Source organism: Dermacentor variabilis, chromosome 5 (assembly GCF_050947875.1).
Source record: "Dermacentor variabilis isolate Ectoservices chromosome 5, ASM5094787v1, whole genome shotgun sequence".
NCBI lineage: Eukaryota > Metazoa > Arthropoda > Arachnida > Ixodida > Ixodidae > Dermacentor > Dermacentor variabilis.
In genome coordinates this window covers 63,998,588-64,018,740 of record NC_134572.1, presented here as the reverse complement: position 1 = coordinate 64,018,740, position 20,153 = coordinate 63,998,588, and the positions used below count along the sequence as shown (strand labels likewise).

The window sequence follows — 20,153 nt, the reverse complement described above, 5'->3', positions numbered from 1 at the left end:
AACATCCACTTACATTGAGAGCATGTCTTCAATTGTTTTGTTTAGGCGCTCTGTTAATCCGTTGGTTTGTGGGTGGTAGGCAGTTGACTTCCGATGAGCCGTTCCCACTTAACAGCAAGATGTGATTTAAAAGTGCAGCCATGAATGCGATTCCTCGTTGGTCTGTTATTATGACGGCTGGCGTGCCATGTCGCACACAACATGCTCAATGAAAAAGCGCGCCACCTTGGCTGCTGTGCTTCTCTGGATTGCCTTTGTTTCAGCTTAACGCATGAGATAGTCGGTTGCGACAATAACAAAGCTATTCCCTGCAGTAGAAATAGGAAGTGGGCCCAGAATATCCATTCTGATTTGAGCAAATGGTCTTCAAGGAACCTGGACAGGTTGTAGGAGGCCGGCTGGTTTTGTCGGAGACGACTTGCGCCTCTAGCAGTCGAGACAAGTGCGAACGTGATGTCTCACGGCGGTGGTAAGTCTCGGCCAGTACTACCTTTGCTGCACTCTGCCCAATGTTCGCTTGTAGCCTAAGTGACCAGCTTGAAGCCTGTCACCTCGTTGTGACAGGCTTGAAGTACTTCCGTACGAATAGCTGCAGGAACGACGAGCAGATAGGTGGACCCGGTCGAAGAAAAGTTTCTTTTGTAATGGACTTTTGCCCATAAACAAAACAATAGCATTCCTCTTGCAAAAACTCTAGGCGGTTTCGCAGATCTTCCAAGTAATTGATTAGTTCAAGCAACTCAGGGTCGTCTCGCTGTTGCGTGATGGCGGATGTGTCCAGAACACAAGAAAATGCTGAGTCTTCCTCTTCGGGTAGAGCAGGCAACTCTATTGGCAATTGAGGCAGGCAGTCAGCATCCGTATGTTGTTTCCCGGACTTGTACATGACAGTCATGTCAAACTCTTGCAGCCTTAGGCTCCAACATGCCAATCGTCCAGACGGATCTTTAAGGTTTGTCAACCAAGACAGTGAATGGTGGTCACTGATAACTTTGAAGTGGCAGCCATACAAATATGGGTGAAATTTCATAACCACCCATACCACGGCGAGGCATTCTTTCTCGGTTTTGGAGTAATGAGGCTCTGTGCGTGAGAGTGTTCTACTTGCATAGGCAAGCACTCTTTCTGCATCCTCTTGCCGCTGCACAAGAGCAGCTCCCAAGCCAACATTGCTAGCATCAGTGTGGAGCAATGTAGGAGTGGTCTCATCAAAGTGAGCAAGCACTGCAGTTGTCTGGAGACGTTGTCGCAAGTTGTTGAATACACCTTGCTCTTCGTTGCCCCATACAATAGCAACGTCTTCTCTCGTGAGGCGAATTAACGGCGACACAATGCCAGCAAAGTCTGCAATAAACCGGCAGTATAGGCACAGAGGCCGAGGAAGCACCTGATCGCCTTTTTATTGGATGGTACGAGAAACTGCGCGACGGCGACAATTTTTTCAGGATCTGGGCGTACACCTACATGGCTGATGACGTGACTAAGAAACTGTAGTTCTGCAAAGCCAAAGTGGCACTTCCCTGGCTTCAGGGCGAAGCTGGTGGACTGTATGGACTGCAGAACTGCCTCAAGCCATTTGAGGTGTTCTTCAAACGTTGCGAAGAACACAATGCCATTGTCGAGGTCCACTAAGCAGGTTTTCCACTTCAGACCCGAAAGCGCAGTATCCATGAGGCGTAAAAACGTAGCAGGGGCAGAGCACAAGCCGAAAAGCAAGACCTTAAATTCGTATAGGCCGTCTGGTGTCACAAAAGCAGTTTTTTTACGGTCTCTCGGATCTACCTCGATTTGGCAATATCCGCTTTTTAAGCCCATTGAAGAGAAGTAACGTGCGTGTCAAAGCCTGTCGAGTGAATGGTCTATATGGGGAAGCGGGTACACGCCTTTCTTTGTCACCTGATTTAGTTTTCGGTAGTCCACACAAACACAAGCTGCCATCTTTTTTCTTGATTAGAACTACAGGAGATGCCCAGGGACTCGTTGATGGTTGGATCATGTCGTCTTCGAGCATTTTTGTCACTTGTTGTTGTATGGCTTCACATTCTCTGGGAGCCACACGATAAGGATTTTGGCGAATTGGTCTTGCCATATCCTCTGTAATTATTCGGTGCATTGTTAGAGGCGTCCGACCGACGCTGGACATCAACGCAAAGCAGTCATTGAACTTGGCCAATAGTGCAAGAAGCCGTTCTTGTTTGTGCTGCGACAAAGCAGCGCTGATGTCAAGTACAGGAGCTGGGTCTAGCGTAGGCGCTTCTTCGAGTAGTGAACAGCAGCCACGAACATCCGCAACACTGTCAAAATAAGCCACAGCCGTGCCCTTTGAAAGGTGCCGTTGCTCTGTGCTAAGATTTGTTAGCAACAGGTTCGTGCGCCCGTCGGTGAAATTTACGATTCCTCGTGCGACAGAGATACTGTGAGTAAACAACAATGCGGTTATTTAGTCAGCAACTCCTTCACAATGAAACTGTACGTAACATGCTACCGAAACAAGGGTACATGATTGAGGTGGGATGACGACGTCGTCTTCTGTTAGACAAAAGATGTTGTGTTGCGGCGATAAGCAGTGGACTAAACCAGGGCTCTTATACAATGTCACCATGCGGTCCGGGATGTTAATTACGGCACCATATTCTTTTAGGAAATCAAATCTTTACAGCACACAGGAAGAATGATGAAAGTGGCCACGAAAGAAGAATCCCCAATGTTAATTCTAGCAGTACATCTTCCAGTAGGCATCAGTAATTGGCTGCCTGCTGTTCTTATGTGAGTGCTCGTCCATGGCATCTTAACTTTCTTGAAGCGGAGGATGCATTCCTGACTCATTATAGAGAAATTGGCACCAGTGTCGACTAAGGCTGTCATCGGCTGCCCTTGCATGGAAATATCAGAGTCTGCATTCACTATTTCTTCGGGGTAGGTGTTTATCGGCTTTACAACATTCTGGAGCGGGAGTGTTGGAGGTTTTTATTGTCTTGCGGCAGGCCTGCAACCTTATACCCAGAGGTCGCCGCCGTTAGTTTCCCCGGCTTGGGCTGGGCAACCTTCATCCTCAGCGGTCAGCAAAAGTATGTCCAATTGGTGAAACCATTTGACGTGGAGGGGTTGGAGCGCGCGACCGACGGCCGAAATCAGACTGATTATTAGGCACGGATTCGTCATTCGGGTGCACTATTGGAGGTTCCTGAAAAGCGTTGTCATTGCAGCGTAGCATTGAGTCGTCAGTTGCACGTCGACCATAGGACCACGGATGAAGAAGTCGAAATGATGTGTCGCAATGCCAACAATTATGTGAAATCTGGCCAGCGCCTCCGCAGTGAAAACAGAGTGGGCGCCTGTCGATGGTGGGCCATATGTCGGTTCTCCGAAATTACTGCCGTACCGTAGTGTCGTTTTGTGGCGTTGACCAAGGCACGGCAAACGACAGCTGGTGGTATGACTGCAGCGGCATAATGGGTGCGCGCCTTGAAGCCTCCTTTTGCGGCGGAGGCTGGCTGTTGAGACTGGCAGGCCTCCGCCAGTGGCTGGTGGTACGGCGGTGTGGTTGTAATGGGTGGTGGACATTGGACAGCGGCGGCGTAACTCACGGGACGCTGGTGGTCTTGAAGATCGGCTGCTGGGAACACCTGCCTGATTTCATTGCACACCACTTCGGCGATTGACACTACAGGTTTGCCCAGTGTCGATGTCAGAATCTTGTGAATTTCCTCTCTGACGAGCTCTCTTATCATGTTACGCAAGGGGTTCTGATACTTGGCAGTCACTGCAGCAACATTGATCATGCTGCTGGTGGAGAGTCGATCGTGCTGCCTGCATCGTTGATGAAGGGCCCGCTCAATAGCCATAGCCTCTTTGATAAAGTCAGCAATGGCGAATGGTGGATTTTGCATAAGCCCAATGAACAACTGCTCTTTTACTCCTCGCATGAGGTAACGTAACTTTCTATCTTCGGTCATGTTCAGGTCGGCTCTATGAAAGAGGTGGGCCATGTCCTTGGTGAACATTGTGACTTACTCATTCGGTTGTTGCACCCATAGCTCCATCATCTGCTGGGCGCGATCGCGTCGTTCGGTACTTGCAAAAATACCGATGATCAAGCTGGTCAAGCCAGCATTCAATGTCTTTAAAGACTGCACCGCAATAGCAATCAGGAACCAGTGCATGCAGAATGGTTACCTGTTGTAGGCTGGTTTCGGCCATTGCGAGATGTGTGGAGCTCCTTGAGAGAGATGGTTGAAGAGGGGACAACTCCGGGGCAAGGCCTAGCAGTCGTTGACTAAAGCGATGCATGGGTGTCGTAACTGGTGACAATGCATCCGGGCTAGGTGAACGACTCTCAGAAGGACTCCGGAGCATCAGGCGCGGTCAATACCCCGCACCTCCACCAGTGTCGCGGTGCAACATGGACAGAAGACAGGGAGACGTCAGCAGGGCAACCTGTTCAAAAACAAACAGAACAAGGGCACATGTTCTTTGACCTCACCCAATCTCACTGACCCACTAGATGGAGTCCGTTAATGGCCCCATTGTCGTTGTCTGCGTAGAATACACGCATCAATATCAAGTGCGAAAGTAAATTCTTAAACAATTAAATTTTCTGGTTGTGAAAATCAAGAATGTTTTCTTATTGTCGTTATAAAAGTTCGATGCATGTCATAAAAGGGTGCACATTATTTCCTGAATTTGGGCCTATAAAATTTGATGCATACATCTTGTGCACATTAAAATCAAGTAAATACAGCACATATGAAATATTATCTGTGTGGCTGCCGACAAGGGGAACTAGAAAATGAATGCTGCTGTGTATTTTATTGCTTGCAAAACCATAGAGTGAAACACCTTTAGCTGGAGAAACTCTACAGTTTGGCACAGCCTTTAGACACAGGTGACCTTACAAATGTACAAGCTGGCCAACATGAAGCTAGAAACCCTTTCATTACATAGCAAACTGCAGGAAACATATTGGTTTTAAAACGGGTGAACTTACACAAAAGGTAATCACTGTTATTGTTGTTTCTAGAATTATTGCCATAAGGCCATGAAATGGTGAGTTGCAAAGTGCCACATTTCAAGTGCCATTTCAGTTTTTCTGGGCTTTGATGTTGCAGTGGAGGAAGAGGAGATCATGTGCCGCGCCCAAGAAGAGCGGCGGCTAGCTGAGGGTCTGGCCCGACAAGTCCTTCACCGGCTCGACCGCCATTGCGGGGGTGCCTTGGCAGTGACTTCACCTGGCTGTGTGGCTGCCAGCCCCTGGGAGGACCTCTCTTCACACAGCCACACCACCAGGTCTCTATCTTGTATTTCCATTACCATGGTAGCACAGCTGTAATAGGATTCCCCTCCTGAGCACAAGGTGGCCAGCTTGATTTCCAGCTGTGGCAGCTACATTCATATCGACGTCAAAGTGTGGAAAGTGTGGAAGCGCTCACATGGAGAGATTTTCACTTCTAGTTAAATAACCTCAGTTGGTCTAAATATATCCACAGGGTGTCTACCAACTGCAAAAGCTGGAAATTCTCAGGGAAAACTCAGGGAATTTCTGCTTCTATCAGGGAAAATTAGCTGTAAGTTTATTGAAAAGGAACGAAAGTCGCGCTAATGCTGGCTCAAGTAACAGAGAGGAATCGTAACGAATGGTCTCTGACGTCATGTCATTGGCTGGAGGAGTTGCCAGTGTACAGTTCGACCGATTTTTGGGACATACCGTATTTACCCGCGTATAACCCGCCCCTGCGTATAACCCGCACCCCTAACTTTGAACTCGGCGGAAAAAAAAAAAAAAAAACTCGCGTATAACCCGCACGTTTACCTGAAAAAAAAATGAGCGCTAGAAAGATGCAACTCACACTCAGTGATCATTTCGTTTTCAGAACATTTATTCAAACGACCGCCACCACGTCACTGGTTATCCGATTCTTAATCGTCGCCGCTCTCACTACTGCCATCCGAGGCTTCATCGCCACTCTCAAAGACGTAGTCGTCCTCGGAACCATCCAGACTATTACTGATCGCACATTTTTTAAAGCTTTTGCGCACCAAATCGGCCGGTATCGCTTTCCACGCATCCACGATCCACTGGCACAGCAATGGAATATCAGGCCTTCGCACGCGTCCCGTCGGTGTGAGGGCGTAAATGCCGTCGGCCATCAACTGGGCATACAGCCGCTTCACGTGTGCCTTGAACGGCTTGTTCAGGCACACGTCGAGTGGCTGTAGCATGGACGTCATGCCGCCAGGTATTATGACGAGGTCGGTGCTGGTCTCGGCAAGGCGAGCCTTCACCGCATCAGTGCAGTGGCCTCTGAAGGAATCTAGTACGAGCATCGACCGGCGTGCCAGCAAGGCACCTGGTCTTCGCTCCCAGATTACTCGAAGCCAGTCACCGACTCGGCCACTGTTCATCCACGAATTTTCTTCCGCACGCACAACGATTCCTGGGGGCAGTGGAATGCCAGGTGGCGTCTTGCGTTTGAAAATGACATACGGGCGCAGTTTCGTGCCGTCAGCCAAAGCGCATAGCATGACTGTGCAGCGCAGCTTGGCATTTCCGCCGGTCAGCACGCTGACTGATTTGGAGCCCTTTTTTTCCATGGTCGTGTCCATCGGCATCTCAAAGTACACAGGTGTTTGATCAGCATTTCCCACCTGAGACAGCAAATAGCTGTGCTCCTTCCGAAGTGCGATCACATATCGTTGAAAGTTCAACAACTTTTCCTCGTAGGCTTCAGGAAGCCACTGGCACATGGTTGTTCGCCGCCGCATAGAAAATCCATGTCTTCGCATGAAGCGCTGAAGCCATCCACGGCTTGCACGAAACTCACGTGGAATGTTCAATTCCCGGGCCAACTTCAGGGCTTCCATTTGCGCCATCTCAGTCGAAACAGCGTGGCCACGACTTCTCTGCTCCTCAATGAACTTCGCAAGCTGCGTCTCGAGGTGGGGGTACGCGCCAGTCTTCGGACCCCGAAACGCTCGCCTGTTCCGGTTCGTTGCTTCGAGACTCTCTTTTTTCTTCCTCCAGTCGCGAATGCACGACTCGTCGACGTCATGCTGTCTTGCAGTAGCTCTGTTGCCGATTTCTTCGGCAGCGGCTATAATCTTTAGCTTCTCTTTCGCTGTGAAACACTGCCGTCGAGTCGCACTCATGATGCCAAAACAAAGCAGGCAAACAGTGCAAACTGGGGTAAGTACACTAAACAGCGCCTAACGCGAGGCTCAACAAAATGCTGGCCTTTCGTTGGCCCTTCATCGGCTTGACAAGCGTCGATGACGATGGGGATGGCGGACTACACGGGGAGGCCGCCGCACATTGCGGTGAAGCCGACCCCCCCCCCCCCCCTCCCAAGGAAAAAATTCGCAGATAACCCGCACCCCCACTTTTTAAACGCGTTTTTTCACATTTTGGTGCGGGTTATACGCGAATAAATACGGTACTCGATAATCCGGATGGCTTCCCAGCACCACCACGTACCCCATAGAGTGAATGTATAAGAACATCTGAAATTTCGCAGGCAAGAACACTTCGCAGTCCAATTTTCCATACTTTTTTCCGTGACCGCAGATCCGGTGGCCGCCGTAGCCACCACCGCAGCAAGCGCTAGGCTGAGCTGCTTCGACGTTCGCTATTAAGCTTCTTGCCGTTTGGCGGCATGTTTTCCATCGAAAGAATTCGCCTCTGCCAGCAATGGCACCAACTCCGCCTTTGTGGTCCTCGCGGTTGGCTTCCAAGCTCGGAAAGCACGGCGCGTTCCGTAATGCCGGTTCCCGAAAGTTATCTTTACGCTTCAATACAGCAATGTTACGCGGCGAAGCGTAACAAGGGTGGGAAGGGGCAATTGTGACGGGACGCAGTATTAATTATGCACGCGTGCACCCGCCGTCTCCTGTCACAGTACGAGCACCGATATGCCTAATAAGTGTACTGGCAGGCCTCTTCGGATGTGCCTGTGGCGACTTGAGCCCTTAAGGGCAGTCAGGGCTGGTCTCACTACTTTGGCTGTGCGCAGGAAAATCGCACGCCTTAAGTTTTTATATAAACGCTATCATAATAAGCTGAACCTGAATTCCAGTTTGTATTTGAAGCCTCCTGGAAGGGTTTCACCGCGTACTAATCACAATCACACTATAATGCCTTATGTGCCAAGAGTTGATGTCTTTAAGCACTCTTTCATTGTCAAGACAATTGTTGAGTGGAACAACTTGAATTCGTGTGTATTTCCGAACAATAACATGGTTGACCCTTTTGAAGAAAACTTGAAAGTGTTCTTTGCATGAACTTTGTACTCTGTATTCCCACCCTGTAACAGCCCGACAGGGCTAACAGTATTGGAAATAAATAAAAAAAATTAAAAAGACATGCATTAATTTTTTCGATCTGCCTGATTTTTCTTACATTTTCGCAGCCCCCAGGGAATCTGAAAAATCGGACGTTGACTGTACAACTGACTAACAGGATGACGATTCAAATGGTCTGTGGGGCGAACACACGGTAGAACGATGGCGAGAACAAAGTACCGTGACATTGAGGATTGATAGGGAAAGGAACTGTGTCGCCTCTTTGAAGGAGCTTGAGCTCAAAAAGCAAATTATTGGCTGACGCTGAGATGCAGGTGACCCTTATCCAAACCAAAATAAACTCTTTAAAGCAGTGAAATGCAACACTGAGGCGTTGTGTGCGGGCTGAGTGTCAGGACAGTTGATGTTAACTTACCAGCTGTTGAGAGAGAATCTCACTTGTGACAAAGTTCAGGCCTCATACCAATGAGCTTGCTATCAGTTGACAGAAATAGCTCATATCCCCTTCATTCACAGCGTCCACATTTGTGGACATGGCCTATTTTTGCCATTTCTGTGCACTGATAGCAAGGAATAGAACATAAACGGTAAGCTTAGGGTAAATTGAACATTCCGATAACCTAAATTACTTTCATTTTACTTCTGAAGGATATGTATCATTAGAGTGCCACTTTGGCAAAGGCATTACCGTGTTTTATGTGATGTTTGATTTGGGTCATGTCGGTAGCAACCTTAGAATATTTTTTTTTCTTTCTTGAAATGGCTTGAGGCTAATGAATAACTTTTGCATGTAATTCGAGCAAAAGATTTCATGCTTTTTATGAAGAAACGTAGCATGACTGACCTTACAATATTCAAATATTTAGTTACTCTGTAATTATGATGTCTCATCATAAAATGCTCGAAGAGTCATTATACCGTCTTGATTTATTTTCAGTGGAGTCTCAAGCACCATCTATGTTTTACACACGTATCGACAGTCGATTATAATTTGTGACTGAAGGGGATGTTCTAAAATATTTGTTTCTGTTGGTTTCTGTCGTGTCCTTTTTATTTGTATTTGAAAATGTTCGCCTCAACTTGCAATGGGTTTCACCATTTTTTTTTTCAAAGATATTTTATTCAGTGTGCATTTTACTAACCCCTCCCTTCTTATTTCTTTTTGAATAAAATAAATGCTACTTGTTACTATTCAAACTAGATTAAGTTGTTTTCTTTATTTTTTAGCATGCTTACTAGGAAGTGACAGCATCGGGCAGTCGTGACATAAAATAAAGTTCTGTGTCACTCGGGGAATTTTGCAAATGCACTCAGGGAAAACCTCGAAACTTCAGAGAATTTGGAAATGTCAACTTGGTAGACAACCCTTTATCCAGAGCACTCCACTGCATGTTGATCAAGAGTGGCCAAACAAGAGAAACCTCGGCAGCAAACCAACATTTTGATAAGGACACGCAGAATGTTGGTGGAATATGCTGAGATTTTGGCTGAGATTTTGCCCCCCCTCCCCCAACGTTATGAAAAAAAAAAATCTAGAATGGTTGAGACTTTTCCAGAGCCCTTGGCTATGTTTTAGGCATGGTGTCCTAGATATAGCAACCTGTGTATAAGCATTACTTTTAATCCAATCGTTGAAGCCTCGCAATGACTGTGTGTCTGTACCGAATGCATCACTGCATTTGAGGAACCTAAAGAGTCGATGTTGTTCCTGAGATCAGACTGAAAGGAATGACATGGGAAACCAGGGACCCAGGTGTCCAGCGGAGACAAAGTTGTTGTTTACATGGCGGAGGGTCACACTAGCAGGTGACCTTCGCAACTTCCTTAGCAGCTAAGCCACAGCCTCAGCAGTACACGTCGTGGCGGTGGCTCAGTGGCTATGATGCTGTGCTGCTGAGTAGGCTCAATTCCAGATTGTGGCGGTTGCATTCCAATTAGAGCATAATTCCGAATGCTCATGTTCATTTCACAAGTGGGACAGTTTGAGCGAGTTGATCTATTTCTCACAGACATTGTGTTGCTTTTGAATGTTAAAGCTTATAACTTTTTTTTTTTTACATTCTCAGCAGTATGCAAGCTCCGTGTAGAGACATCTTTTTTTTTATCCCCCCCTCGCCCTCTTTCAGCACAACCAGTTCAACTTCCAGCAGTTGTGATGGTGGCGAATTGACTAAGGTTGAGGAGCAGCGCCTGCGTGAGCATCTGGTGCAGCTGCGCGACGAGCGTGCAGCGTTGAGAGCCACACTGCTGGAGCTGGAGAGTGTGCACATTGAACCGCGTGGTGCCACAACACTTTTGGATGCCCACAAGCTTGACCTGGAGAATGCCGTGCTCATGCAAGAACTTATGGCCATAAAGGTTTGTGTTCCAAAAGCCAGTCCTATTGCTAAAAAGGATGCTCGCCCTTAGTCTGTGTGCTACTTCATAAAAGTATATTTAGCAACAAAAGAAGGCAAACTCGCTTCGCTGACCAAGAAGTGTACAAAAACTTAAGAAACATAGGGCAGCCTTGTAGCATATCAAAAGATTGCAGATGCACTTCATCACTAGATCATCACCCTGTTTTAATGCTGATTTTACTCCCAAATGCTTCGTTACAAGCTTTCTGCAGCCATAAGTGTTCCAGGAACCTTTGAAAGCTTTCTTTTTTTTTAAGTGCTAAAATGTATAAATCTTGTTTTACTGAAATATCCTATTTAACAAATTTTCAGCTTAAAGTATGCACTATATTGGGATTAAACTGCAAAGTCGCAATTGCATTTGGACACATGTATGACCAGAACAGATGTAGGAACAGGATACATGAGCTGGTAGCCACAACAATGCTAGCAAGGAACTGACACTGTATTGTAATGTTGCCCATCAGTATACAAAGCTGCCTGAATATTAGGTGTGGTTTTGTTTTGATTTTTTATACATTACAAATGACCTCCCAACAGCTGTTCCTGGCTGCCTTGCATTCAGCCTTTGTGCCCTTAGAAGGCGGGAAGGCTGAATTATACATATGCTTTCCTCGGTTTAAGTGACTTCAGAATGTGTTGCAAATATAGTGGCCTAAACAATATTCTGAGATTTGTTTTGATAAAGTGCACTTCTTAGTTACCAGAGTTTATATTAACGCAAGTGAATGCGGCCGCAACATTGAATTAAATATTTTGTTTTTGGTAGTTTCAAAGGATGAGCCTGACGCCCTTGCACGCAGGAGGAAAAGGCTGAGCTGAAGGCCCAAAATTACCTGCTGGAGAAGGAGAAGGCTGCACTGGAACTGCGAGCTGGCAGTTGGGAGGCCCGGGAACAGGCCTACCTGGTCTCCATGGAGCACCTTAGAACACAGTTGGCTGACGTGCGGCCACCTCAGCAGCCTCCAGTGAGACTGGCAAGTGATTCTACAAAAAAAAAAAAAAAAAAAAGGACTGAGGTTTTAAGTGTTAAAATGGCAATATGATTATGAGGCACACCACACCGTACTGGGGAAGTTAGGATTAATTTTGACCACTTGGGATTCTTTAATGTGCACCTATATCTAAGTAGTAGAGGAGAAATTTTGGCATTTTGCCCCCATAGAAATGCAATCGCTGTGGCTGAGAATTGAACCTCCAACTTCAAGGCTAGCAGCACAATGCTAGGGGGGGAGGGGATGAGGCTGGGGGGAGGGGCTGGCAAGTGATTCTGTATCATACCTGTGGCCGAAGCTTTTTAGCATGAGTGCATTCTCTGGGTTGTTTCATTGGGGTTAACTAGGAGATAAGACATTATCGGTATAAGAGAAAAAAAAAAAGAAAGAAGGGCATCACGGATCAGAGAATGAAGAAGAGTCAGAGGGACACTGAAGAGAAACATAAGTTCAGTTGTGTAGTAAATTATGCTTCTGCAATGCCAGAAAAGTCATTCTTACCATGAGAGGAGGCTTGGTAAGTGGGAAAAAGATGCAATAACAAAAGATGGGTGGTGATGACGCCTTCAAGGTCCCCACCCTGGTTCAGTCGGACATTGTAAATCTTGACAGCATATACTCGAGCTTTGCTAGTTGTTTATCGGTAAAGATGGACCACATTGTATTCTAAAGGAGGACTGAACTAAGCAAGTTTTGAGAACTTTTACTGCGATACAACAGCTGAAATTATAAGAGAAAATACTTGGAAATTTGTGATGTTACACTGATACCAGCGCTGGCATTAGGCACAATATTCAAAAACTGGAAGTTCAGCCTTCGTGTCCTTTTCTAGTAACCAACTAATGCAGTTATCAATTAAGCTATAAATGTACTAATCAATGGAAAAAAAATTGAGTTCTGGAAAAATATTTTATCTGCCTGAACTAATTCAATGCTTCTCTTTAGTGTTTCTGTAACATTTGAGAGGAGATTGAGAAGGAAGGAGTGGGTTTGTATGGGATGCAGTAACAGGTGACTGCTAGTCAATGACCACAAGTTATCTGGTGGTCAAGTGTTAACCATTAAAAGTGATTAACCGGATGAGTTCGGTGGAAATACAAAGGTAGGAGGCAGATAAAGGAAAAGGAAAGTTGTCATTTGCTCCTGTTTAGCATGCTTGGCATACAAAGACCCAAAGGTACACCGTGCATTTTGGAGGCAGGCAGGTTCCCTGAAACCAGAGTGTTTGATAACTGCTGCTTTAGAAAAAGCCTATCAGTTAACCCCTCTGAGGATGGATTTTTTTTTTTTTTTTTTTTAGTGTTCTTGTGGTCAATTATTTTCGTTGCAGTTTTCAGTTGTAGGAAATGACTGAAAACTCATGAATACAATAAAAGCATATTACCAGCAGTATTTTGTCTCAAAAATGCTTTACCTGCGCCAACAGTGCAGTGTTATAACCGATAATCGCTATATCTGGACTGCTCTAAAAAAAGTTGACAAACATACCTTTGTAGCCCTGAACCAAAATTTGCCAATATAATAGATATTGTAGAAAGTAGGCTATGGAAAAAAAAAAGCGTTTATTTATACTTCTCAGCAGCATGTCAAGCACTTGTCATGCTGAAATAGTAAAAAATAAGCACTTGCTTTCGTGGTAGTTTCAGGTTTACAACCGCGATGTGCGTCACGAAAACTAGCGGCAATCCTTTAGCGTGCACAAAATCAATGAGCGACTCGATCGCCAACAGTGCACTTTGCATGAAGATCAAGGTTCGAGTCAAAGACAGGCCATTGTTAATCTCGTCATCACTACCACTGCTGTGGTCGTCCCCTCTGTCGCTCTACACTGCAGTCTGTCGTGACAACAGTCAGCTCGTCAGAGATCTCTTTGAAAAATGAGACAGCACTATCTGCTCTCTGAAGCTCCTACATTGAAGCATCACCTGTTTGACCGTCAGTAGCAACGTACTTCCAGATTCCAGAGCTCAGTAATTTCAGTGGCTTGCACCATGCCAGTTTCACTATCATGGAGGGTTTCGCTATGGCTCACAAAGCCCATCTTTCTGAAATGGTTTGTGGTAGAAGAGAGTCCAAACCCTTTTTCCATTGATCAACATGGCCACTGGTCCCAGCTTTCATGATCGCAACATTCCTAGTTTTCAGAATCGTCGATATCATCGACTGCACAAGCATACACTTCTTTTGAGTCTTGCAAAATTTGCAGCTTCGCCCCAAGTGACAGCTTCCCACTTTGTTGGCATCATCTTCTACAAACTGGGCTGTCCGCTGCTTCAAGACTGCTTCTGAGGTGCAATTCCGTCCGTGCTGAGAGAGAGAGATTGTAGAAAAAACGTGGGCGCCACCACGCGGCTTTGCTTTGCACTTCTCACTTTTTTTTATCTCTCTGTCTCTGACGTGTATGGAGCACGATCGTGGGTGATGTGTGATGTGCACATGAAACAGCTGGTGCCATCTTGTCGTGCGCTACGCCAACTCGCGATGCTCTCCGTGGCTTTTGCAATCGGCATGTAGGTGGGATGCGCTATGCGGTAATCACAGCAGATACCAACTCGCACAGGTAAACTTCTTGCCTTGTTTCGGCATCGTTCGTTTAAGGGGAACACAGCATTGCAAATGTCAAGCCCAATGCATGGAAAACACCATCCAAAAGGCAAAATTTTGATTGTTGCATCCGACATGCGGTCATAACATGTTGTTGTATATGGTCTTTTCTTATAGCCCTAAAGCATAAGTTGATACTTTTGACTCATCGTTATAACCGGTACATCATTACATGTGGTATCGTTATAAGTAATAATTGATATATCATTATATGCAGTATCGTTATAAGTAGACTGCACTGTATACACGCAAACACACTATACGGCAAGAGATAGAGGAAAATGTCTACAGTAAAATTTATGGCTAAACATATGTTTCATGCATGGTCAAGTATGTTCACACAAATATTCCTACTACTGTCCAAGAGGTAGAAAAGTATCTCTAGTAGTATTTCTTCAGAGTATGGGACTCTTTGAAGTAGGGCTCAGCACAGAGCACCTTGTCACAAGCAACAGACATGACTCGTGTGTCCTTTCTTTGCTTCGGCCACCAGCTCACGGTAAAACACACACGGCACTTGCGCTGCATGCGGATACCTAGGGTGAACGGAAAGCTACTGTAAAGAAACAATACCATTGCCTCCACGCATGCCTTGGAGGTAGCAAACAAAGCACAAGCAACTGCGTGAGCGACCACATGAGCAAGCACCTAGAGGTAAACAAGTCGGGTTGTGCACCCTAATGAGCAGAAATTTAATTTTAAATGAGTTTGTGAGACTCTGTAGAGATGGCAGCACCTCCCAACAACCAGTGTTGTTGTATCGTACATGCGAAATGCCAAACACAAGATCGGTGCCATACATGCATGGCAAAAACCCTCAAAGGGTCCATTGTAGACCATTTACGAATTCTACATTGTGCCTTATTTTCTTTTTAGCGCATATGCATTGCTAGTCCCACAAGCTGAGGTGTGTTTGGTACATCTGTGTAGGCTTGGCTAGTGTGAATATTCAATATTTTTGAATGTGCGATTGAATATTACGCTATTTGAAATTCGCTTCAGCTTGAATTTCAGTAGCAGGAATTTTTTAATTATTTGAGACCAACTAATACACATATTTTTTTAGGTATAAGCTGCGCCCCAGATTACAACACCCCGGAAAGCAAAAAAAAAAAACATCCTCGCATGTAACGTGCGAAAATAATTTCATAAAATGGCTGAATCTTTGTAAACACAGTCGCCACATTCGCCAGATACATGAATTGTCCACATCATATCTTTGGCCAGCAGCTCTGTTCCTCGCATCTTTGGCGATGCTGATAGTAGAGAGCTTTGCTCTAAAAATGGCCGCATTGCCGTGAAGCCACACCTTAAGTCTAAATTGGTATGTAACCTGCAACCAAATCTGTCTGTTCCGTTTTTAAAAATGTTTTATCTGTGCGCTTGCAGAACGGAATGGGTTAAGGTCATGTGTACGGAGAGCATCAAGCTGAATTTGTGCAACACAGCATGAACTGCCAGCATGTCATAGTCAAGGTCACACTTCACAGAATCACGGCTACACATGACGGGTGGATACGAAGTGCTCGTGCGGCCTCAGTCATCATAATATTTAAGTAAACTGAAGCACAGCAGTGAGCAAGAGCCTGTAAACAAATTTTCTGTTCAGCTGGAGTTGTAATAAATGTTGAATTTGCACTTTTGCATGAAGATATCTGAAGAACTACACTTTGAAAACAAACGGGCTTCGCAGATGAACCTATGTCCTTTCTAACAAGTACGGAACCAATTTTCTTAGGTTAATCAGCGTCTGGCTATTATGTCAAGGTTGTATGCAAATCCCATAACTATTTGAACTATCTGCTTCAAAATTATTCAACACTAATTACTATTTGCTTTGACTTCACTTCGAACCAAAAAATTTGTAATTGCGCAAGCCTAGCACAGGCTGTTGCATCTAATCTAACTGTAGGATAGCTAAGGTAATGTAATGCTAGTGCCCAGTTCTCATTAACAGCTTGGGACTGTGATGAGCCAGGTTCCCAGTGTCATGTGGGAGGAAAAGAAAATTCTCACTCAATACCATTGCTGCATGAAAAAGAGGAAAATTTGGGAATGTAAGTTGAATGTGCCTACAGTATTCAATGCTTTTAAGAAAGGAAAAGTAGTTGGAGCTTCGATGTTCCTACTCCCACTAGAGGGTCTCGGACATGTGTGCAGTGCCTTGATGCTGAACTTGGCACCCCCCTTGCAGGAAGGCACCAGTCCAGAAATTCAGGAGCTGGCTGAATCCCAGAAGCGGGAGAAAAGCCTCAAGGCACGCGTCGACGAGCTTGTTGCCACGCTGGAGAAGATCACCAAAAATGCAGAGCTCCGCTCCCGGCAGTCGGCAGAATTCGTCGATGATCTCAAGAGGGCTAACAGGCAAGGCTTTTCTCCTCTATCTCTCTCCTCTTTGTTTTGCCTTCCCCTCTGATCCTTTCTTGCTGAGACCACTCTTGAATCTTGTTATGCTACCTAAGCTACACCCAGCCAGGAACTTTATCAGTATAGCCTAGAACTGCCGACATGTTGCACTTCTTGTTAAGTGCTCTCCGTGTGGCAAAACCCAGCTGAACATTGCAGTTCAGTCTCCTGAGTGTGAAACCAAAGGTAAAAAAGCACTCTAACATAGCTTTAGTGCATCTCTTATGGTAGCCAATGTATTTTTCATTGTACAATGTAGTTCAGCCATATTTCGGCAACTAGCCCAACTTGTTATCTTGATTAGCTACCTTTCTCACTTAATTTCATTAAAGCATATGAAAATCCAGTGAAGTTTGAATAATTTCATGCAAACATAATTTATTTTGCTTTCACTGTCAATCATTATCAGCAACTTTTGTGGAAAATTTGGCTGTAGACCACTACGCACAGTAGAGTGATGAAAAATACTTGCAGCGTAGAAGTCAGTGGCTATTTTATGGTTACACTCAGTGTGTGTACACCTGCCCACAAGTGTGAAAGCATTACGTTCTTCCCTGTCTAAACATCCAGGTAATAATTAATGAATGTATTATTACTACACTGCTGTGCATAAAGTGCACTGCCTCCTGTTCCAGACTCCACTCCCAAGTTGCCGGATAGATAGGTCTTCCACTAGTATTGCATTTCAAAGATTCTTCTGGACAAATGTGCATAGTGCATTCTGTGCAGATTACTAATGAGCCTTTGCAATAATTCATGAGTCCTGATGACCATTTATAGAACAATTCCACATTTTTGGAGGCTGGCTCACTAGTAGCCTAAAAGCTTAAGATTCAAGTAGACCTATTTTGTGCAAGGCAGCCGACAACAATAGAGCATTACTGATGTTGCATTTGTTTGTCATCTAATTGCAATTCTTTTGTTATTGTTACTTGTTCCTTCACTTTTCCTTCCTTTAGAGTAAAATTGCTGCACAGTGATTTGCAAGTACATCTTAAAGCATTTCGTTATGCTCTTTCACTTGTAGTGCCCTGGTATCAGCATTTGAAAAAGTCAAGAAGAAAAATATGGCCAAGCTCAGGAAGGTGGAACTGCAAATGGCGGCCATGTCTGAACGACATAACTCACAGGTATGTGTTCTTTATTAGTGCAGTATGGCTTATTGGCAGCATGTGCTTTTGCTCACCAGACCCAACATTTGAAACCATAGACATACCTCTAAGCAGTCAGTGAGCTTTGATGCTTTTTGGAATTTCAGTTCTTCATACTTTTGCTCAGACTTGCGATTTACAAAGAGTGCTTTCCACTTGAGACTTGCTTAAAGGGGCCCTGAACCACCCATCAGACTTGGTGAAATAACATAGTCCACAGGTAGCGTTCCACGGGTAGCATACGCGGCTGTGAACATCTCAGCCAAGTTTTGCTGTCGTAGGCAGTGTGTGGAGCTGGCAAGCAGATCGCGAAGTCACCTTTCTCTCAAACGCTCTCTTTTCAACAGATGGCCCTGTCCTCCCTCCTTTCTAAACGCACTATTTCGTCATCCCCTTAGACAGCTGCTATTGGCCGACAGCTGACACCAAGCTGGGGTCGGCTACATGGCATAGATACCGCAGCCATAGTGGGGTGCTGCCACGAGTCCACTGGCTAAGCGCATTGCGGCTTGATGAGGACAACTGTGTTTGGCTTATGCTTAGCACGACATAGCCACCAAAGGCGGAAGTCGTGGTGTCCTTTTTAACATCCAAAATGAAATTTGAACTGTGCGCCTTGGTGACATTTAGGAGGGGGAGTGTTGTGGGCACACCCCACTTCGCCGTAGCCTTCGCCGTGAAAAGCATCGAAGAAGGAACGGGAGCACATCGGAGGCGGTGTTTGATTGCCAATAATTCCGCTTATGCTGAATGAATTGAAGTACTTTGGACTGCGGTGTCGAGGCGCTGTGTGTGTGTGCGATCCCCGCATTGGGCCAACATCAGGGAGCGCTCACTGTACCAAAGACCTATACTTTGTCAGCTGGGGCAGCATGTCTATAGCATGCTCGGTGCTCCTCTTTTGCATTTGGCATAGCAACTGAATGGGTTGCTGTAGGATGCAAGAATTTTCCTGTGAAAGCTATACCCTGAATTCAGATATTAAACTTGTTAAATTAGCCTTCGCTGATTAATTAGCTGGTACTTACCGCACCAGAATTACCTTGGTGGCAGATGAGGACTAATGAATGAGCAGCACAGGTCTCATAATCATAAATTCTACCAGCTCAGAGCTTGGCTAAAGTTAGCTGGGATGCTCTGTATAACCGAATATTTATTTCCTGAAATTGACTCAACAGTGTACAATGCCTGGCACAGCGTGAACAAGCCTGAACAGGCACAGTTTTCTAATGTTTATGAATAATAATGTTGCTGCCAAAAGCAGTAACCATGTGAAAAGTTCTTATTTGTGTCGTCAATGTATCTTCAATGCAGTGGTTTTAATACTGGGTTTGAGTAAAATCTGATGAAAGTATGAAGGGAGCTGTGTTCGCATGAAATATAATGTGCAGTGTACACAAATGGCCACCTGGGCCAGGTAAACAGCTTCCTAGCTTATATTATATGCCAATAATTAAATAAGAAAAAGCGCAGGTAAACTGAAAGACATCATAGCAAATATAAATTGATTTATTGACTCACGTTCCATATTTTTAGGTGTCGAGGCACACCATACTTTTGTAAAAAAAAAACAAGAGGCAGCTATGTTTTCCAGTAGAAGCAGCTTCCTTTGCCAGTTACTGTATATCCTGTAGTTAAAGGTATGCGCTCCAAGCTTGTGGATGAGGGTTTGATGCCCGCATTATTATTATTATTATTATTATTATTATTATTATTATTATTATTATTATTATTATTATTATTATTATTATTGCTAGTTGTGCTACTAGGGGTGTATTTGGAGTCGTGGGCCTTCCATCATTTCAGTGCGCCAGGGTGTCTCAGCTGGGGCTCAGAGGGACGATTGTGAGGTGATTGACATTGACAGGGCTAAGCATTGAACAGTAGCTCAAGTGCCACTGCTTCAGGCTGGCTAGTGCCCATCCTGTTTTCATCAACCAAAGGGGTCATGTTGCTTAGCATGTCTCTAATATCGCCACGAATTGCCCCTTGGCATCTGGCTCAACATATTGGAGGACTTTGTACCTGAGATCAAGAAATAATAACCTCTAACGAACAGATACCAATCTCTGCTGAGCATCCCAGCTCAGAGAAAATTGCCAGGATATAGCATCTTCATACAAACCATTTTCAGTGAAATGAACCATTACCGAACAGACACCAATCTCTGCTGAGCATCCCAGCTCACAGAAAATTGCCAGGATATAGCATCTTCATACAAACTGTTTTCAGTGAAATGAACCATGCACTCATGCTCTAGTCCCTCTAGCCCCTTGGTTCCCCTTATACTTCTCACTCAAAGT

At 45.2% G+C, this 20,153-nt stretch overlaps 1 protein-coding gene and 1 long non-coding RNA gene across 2 annotated transcripts in view; one reads left to right on the top strand and one right to left on the bottom strand.

The window, feature by feature from the left end:
* LOC142582691 (uncharacterized) overlaps nt 1-20,153 on the bottom strand; it is a 43,648-nt gene that overhangs the window by 11,856 nt on the left and 11,639 nt on the right. Inside the window, exons 3-4 of the long non-coding RNA XR_012828470.1 lie at nt 11,531-11,681; nt 4,177-4,437 (exon numbers count right to left, since the gene is read on the bottom strand). This is a non-coding gene — a long non-coding RNA (uncharacterized LOC142582691). The remainder of the gene's footprint in view (nt 1-4,176; nt 4,438-11,530; nt 11,682-20,153) is intronic.
* LOC142582690 (colorectal mutant cancer protein) overlaps nt 1-20,153 on the top strand; it is a 34,005-nt gene that overhangs the window by 13,617 nt on the left and 235 nt on the right. Inside the window, exons 11-15 of the mRNA XM_075692641.1 lie at nt 5,109-5,286; nt 10,422-10,653; nt 11,498-11,671; nt 16,488-16,657; nt 17,727-17,829. Coding sequence (XP_075548756.1) covers nt 5,109-5,286; nt 10,422-10,653; nt 11,498-11,671; nt 16,488-16,657; nt 17,727-17,829 — 857 coding nt within the window. The remainder of the gene's footprint in view (nt 1-5,108; nt 5,287-10,421; nt 10,654-11,497; nt 11,672-16,487; nt 16,658-17,726; nt 17,830-20,153) is intronic.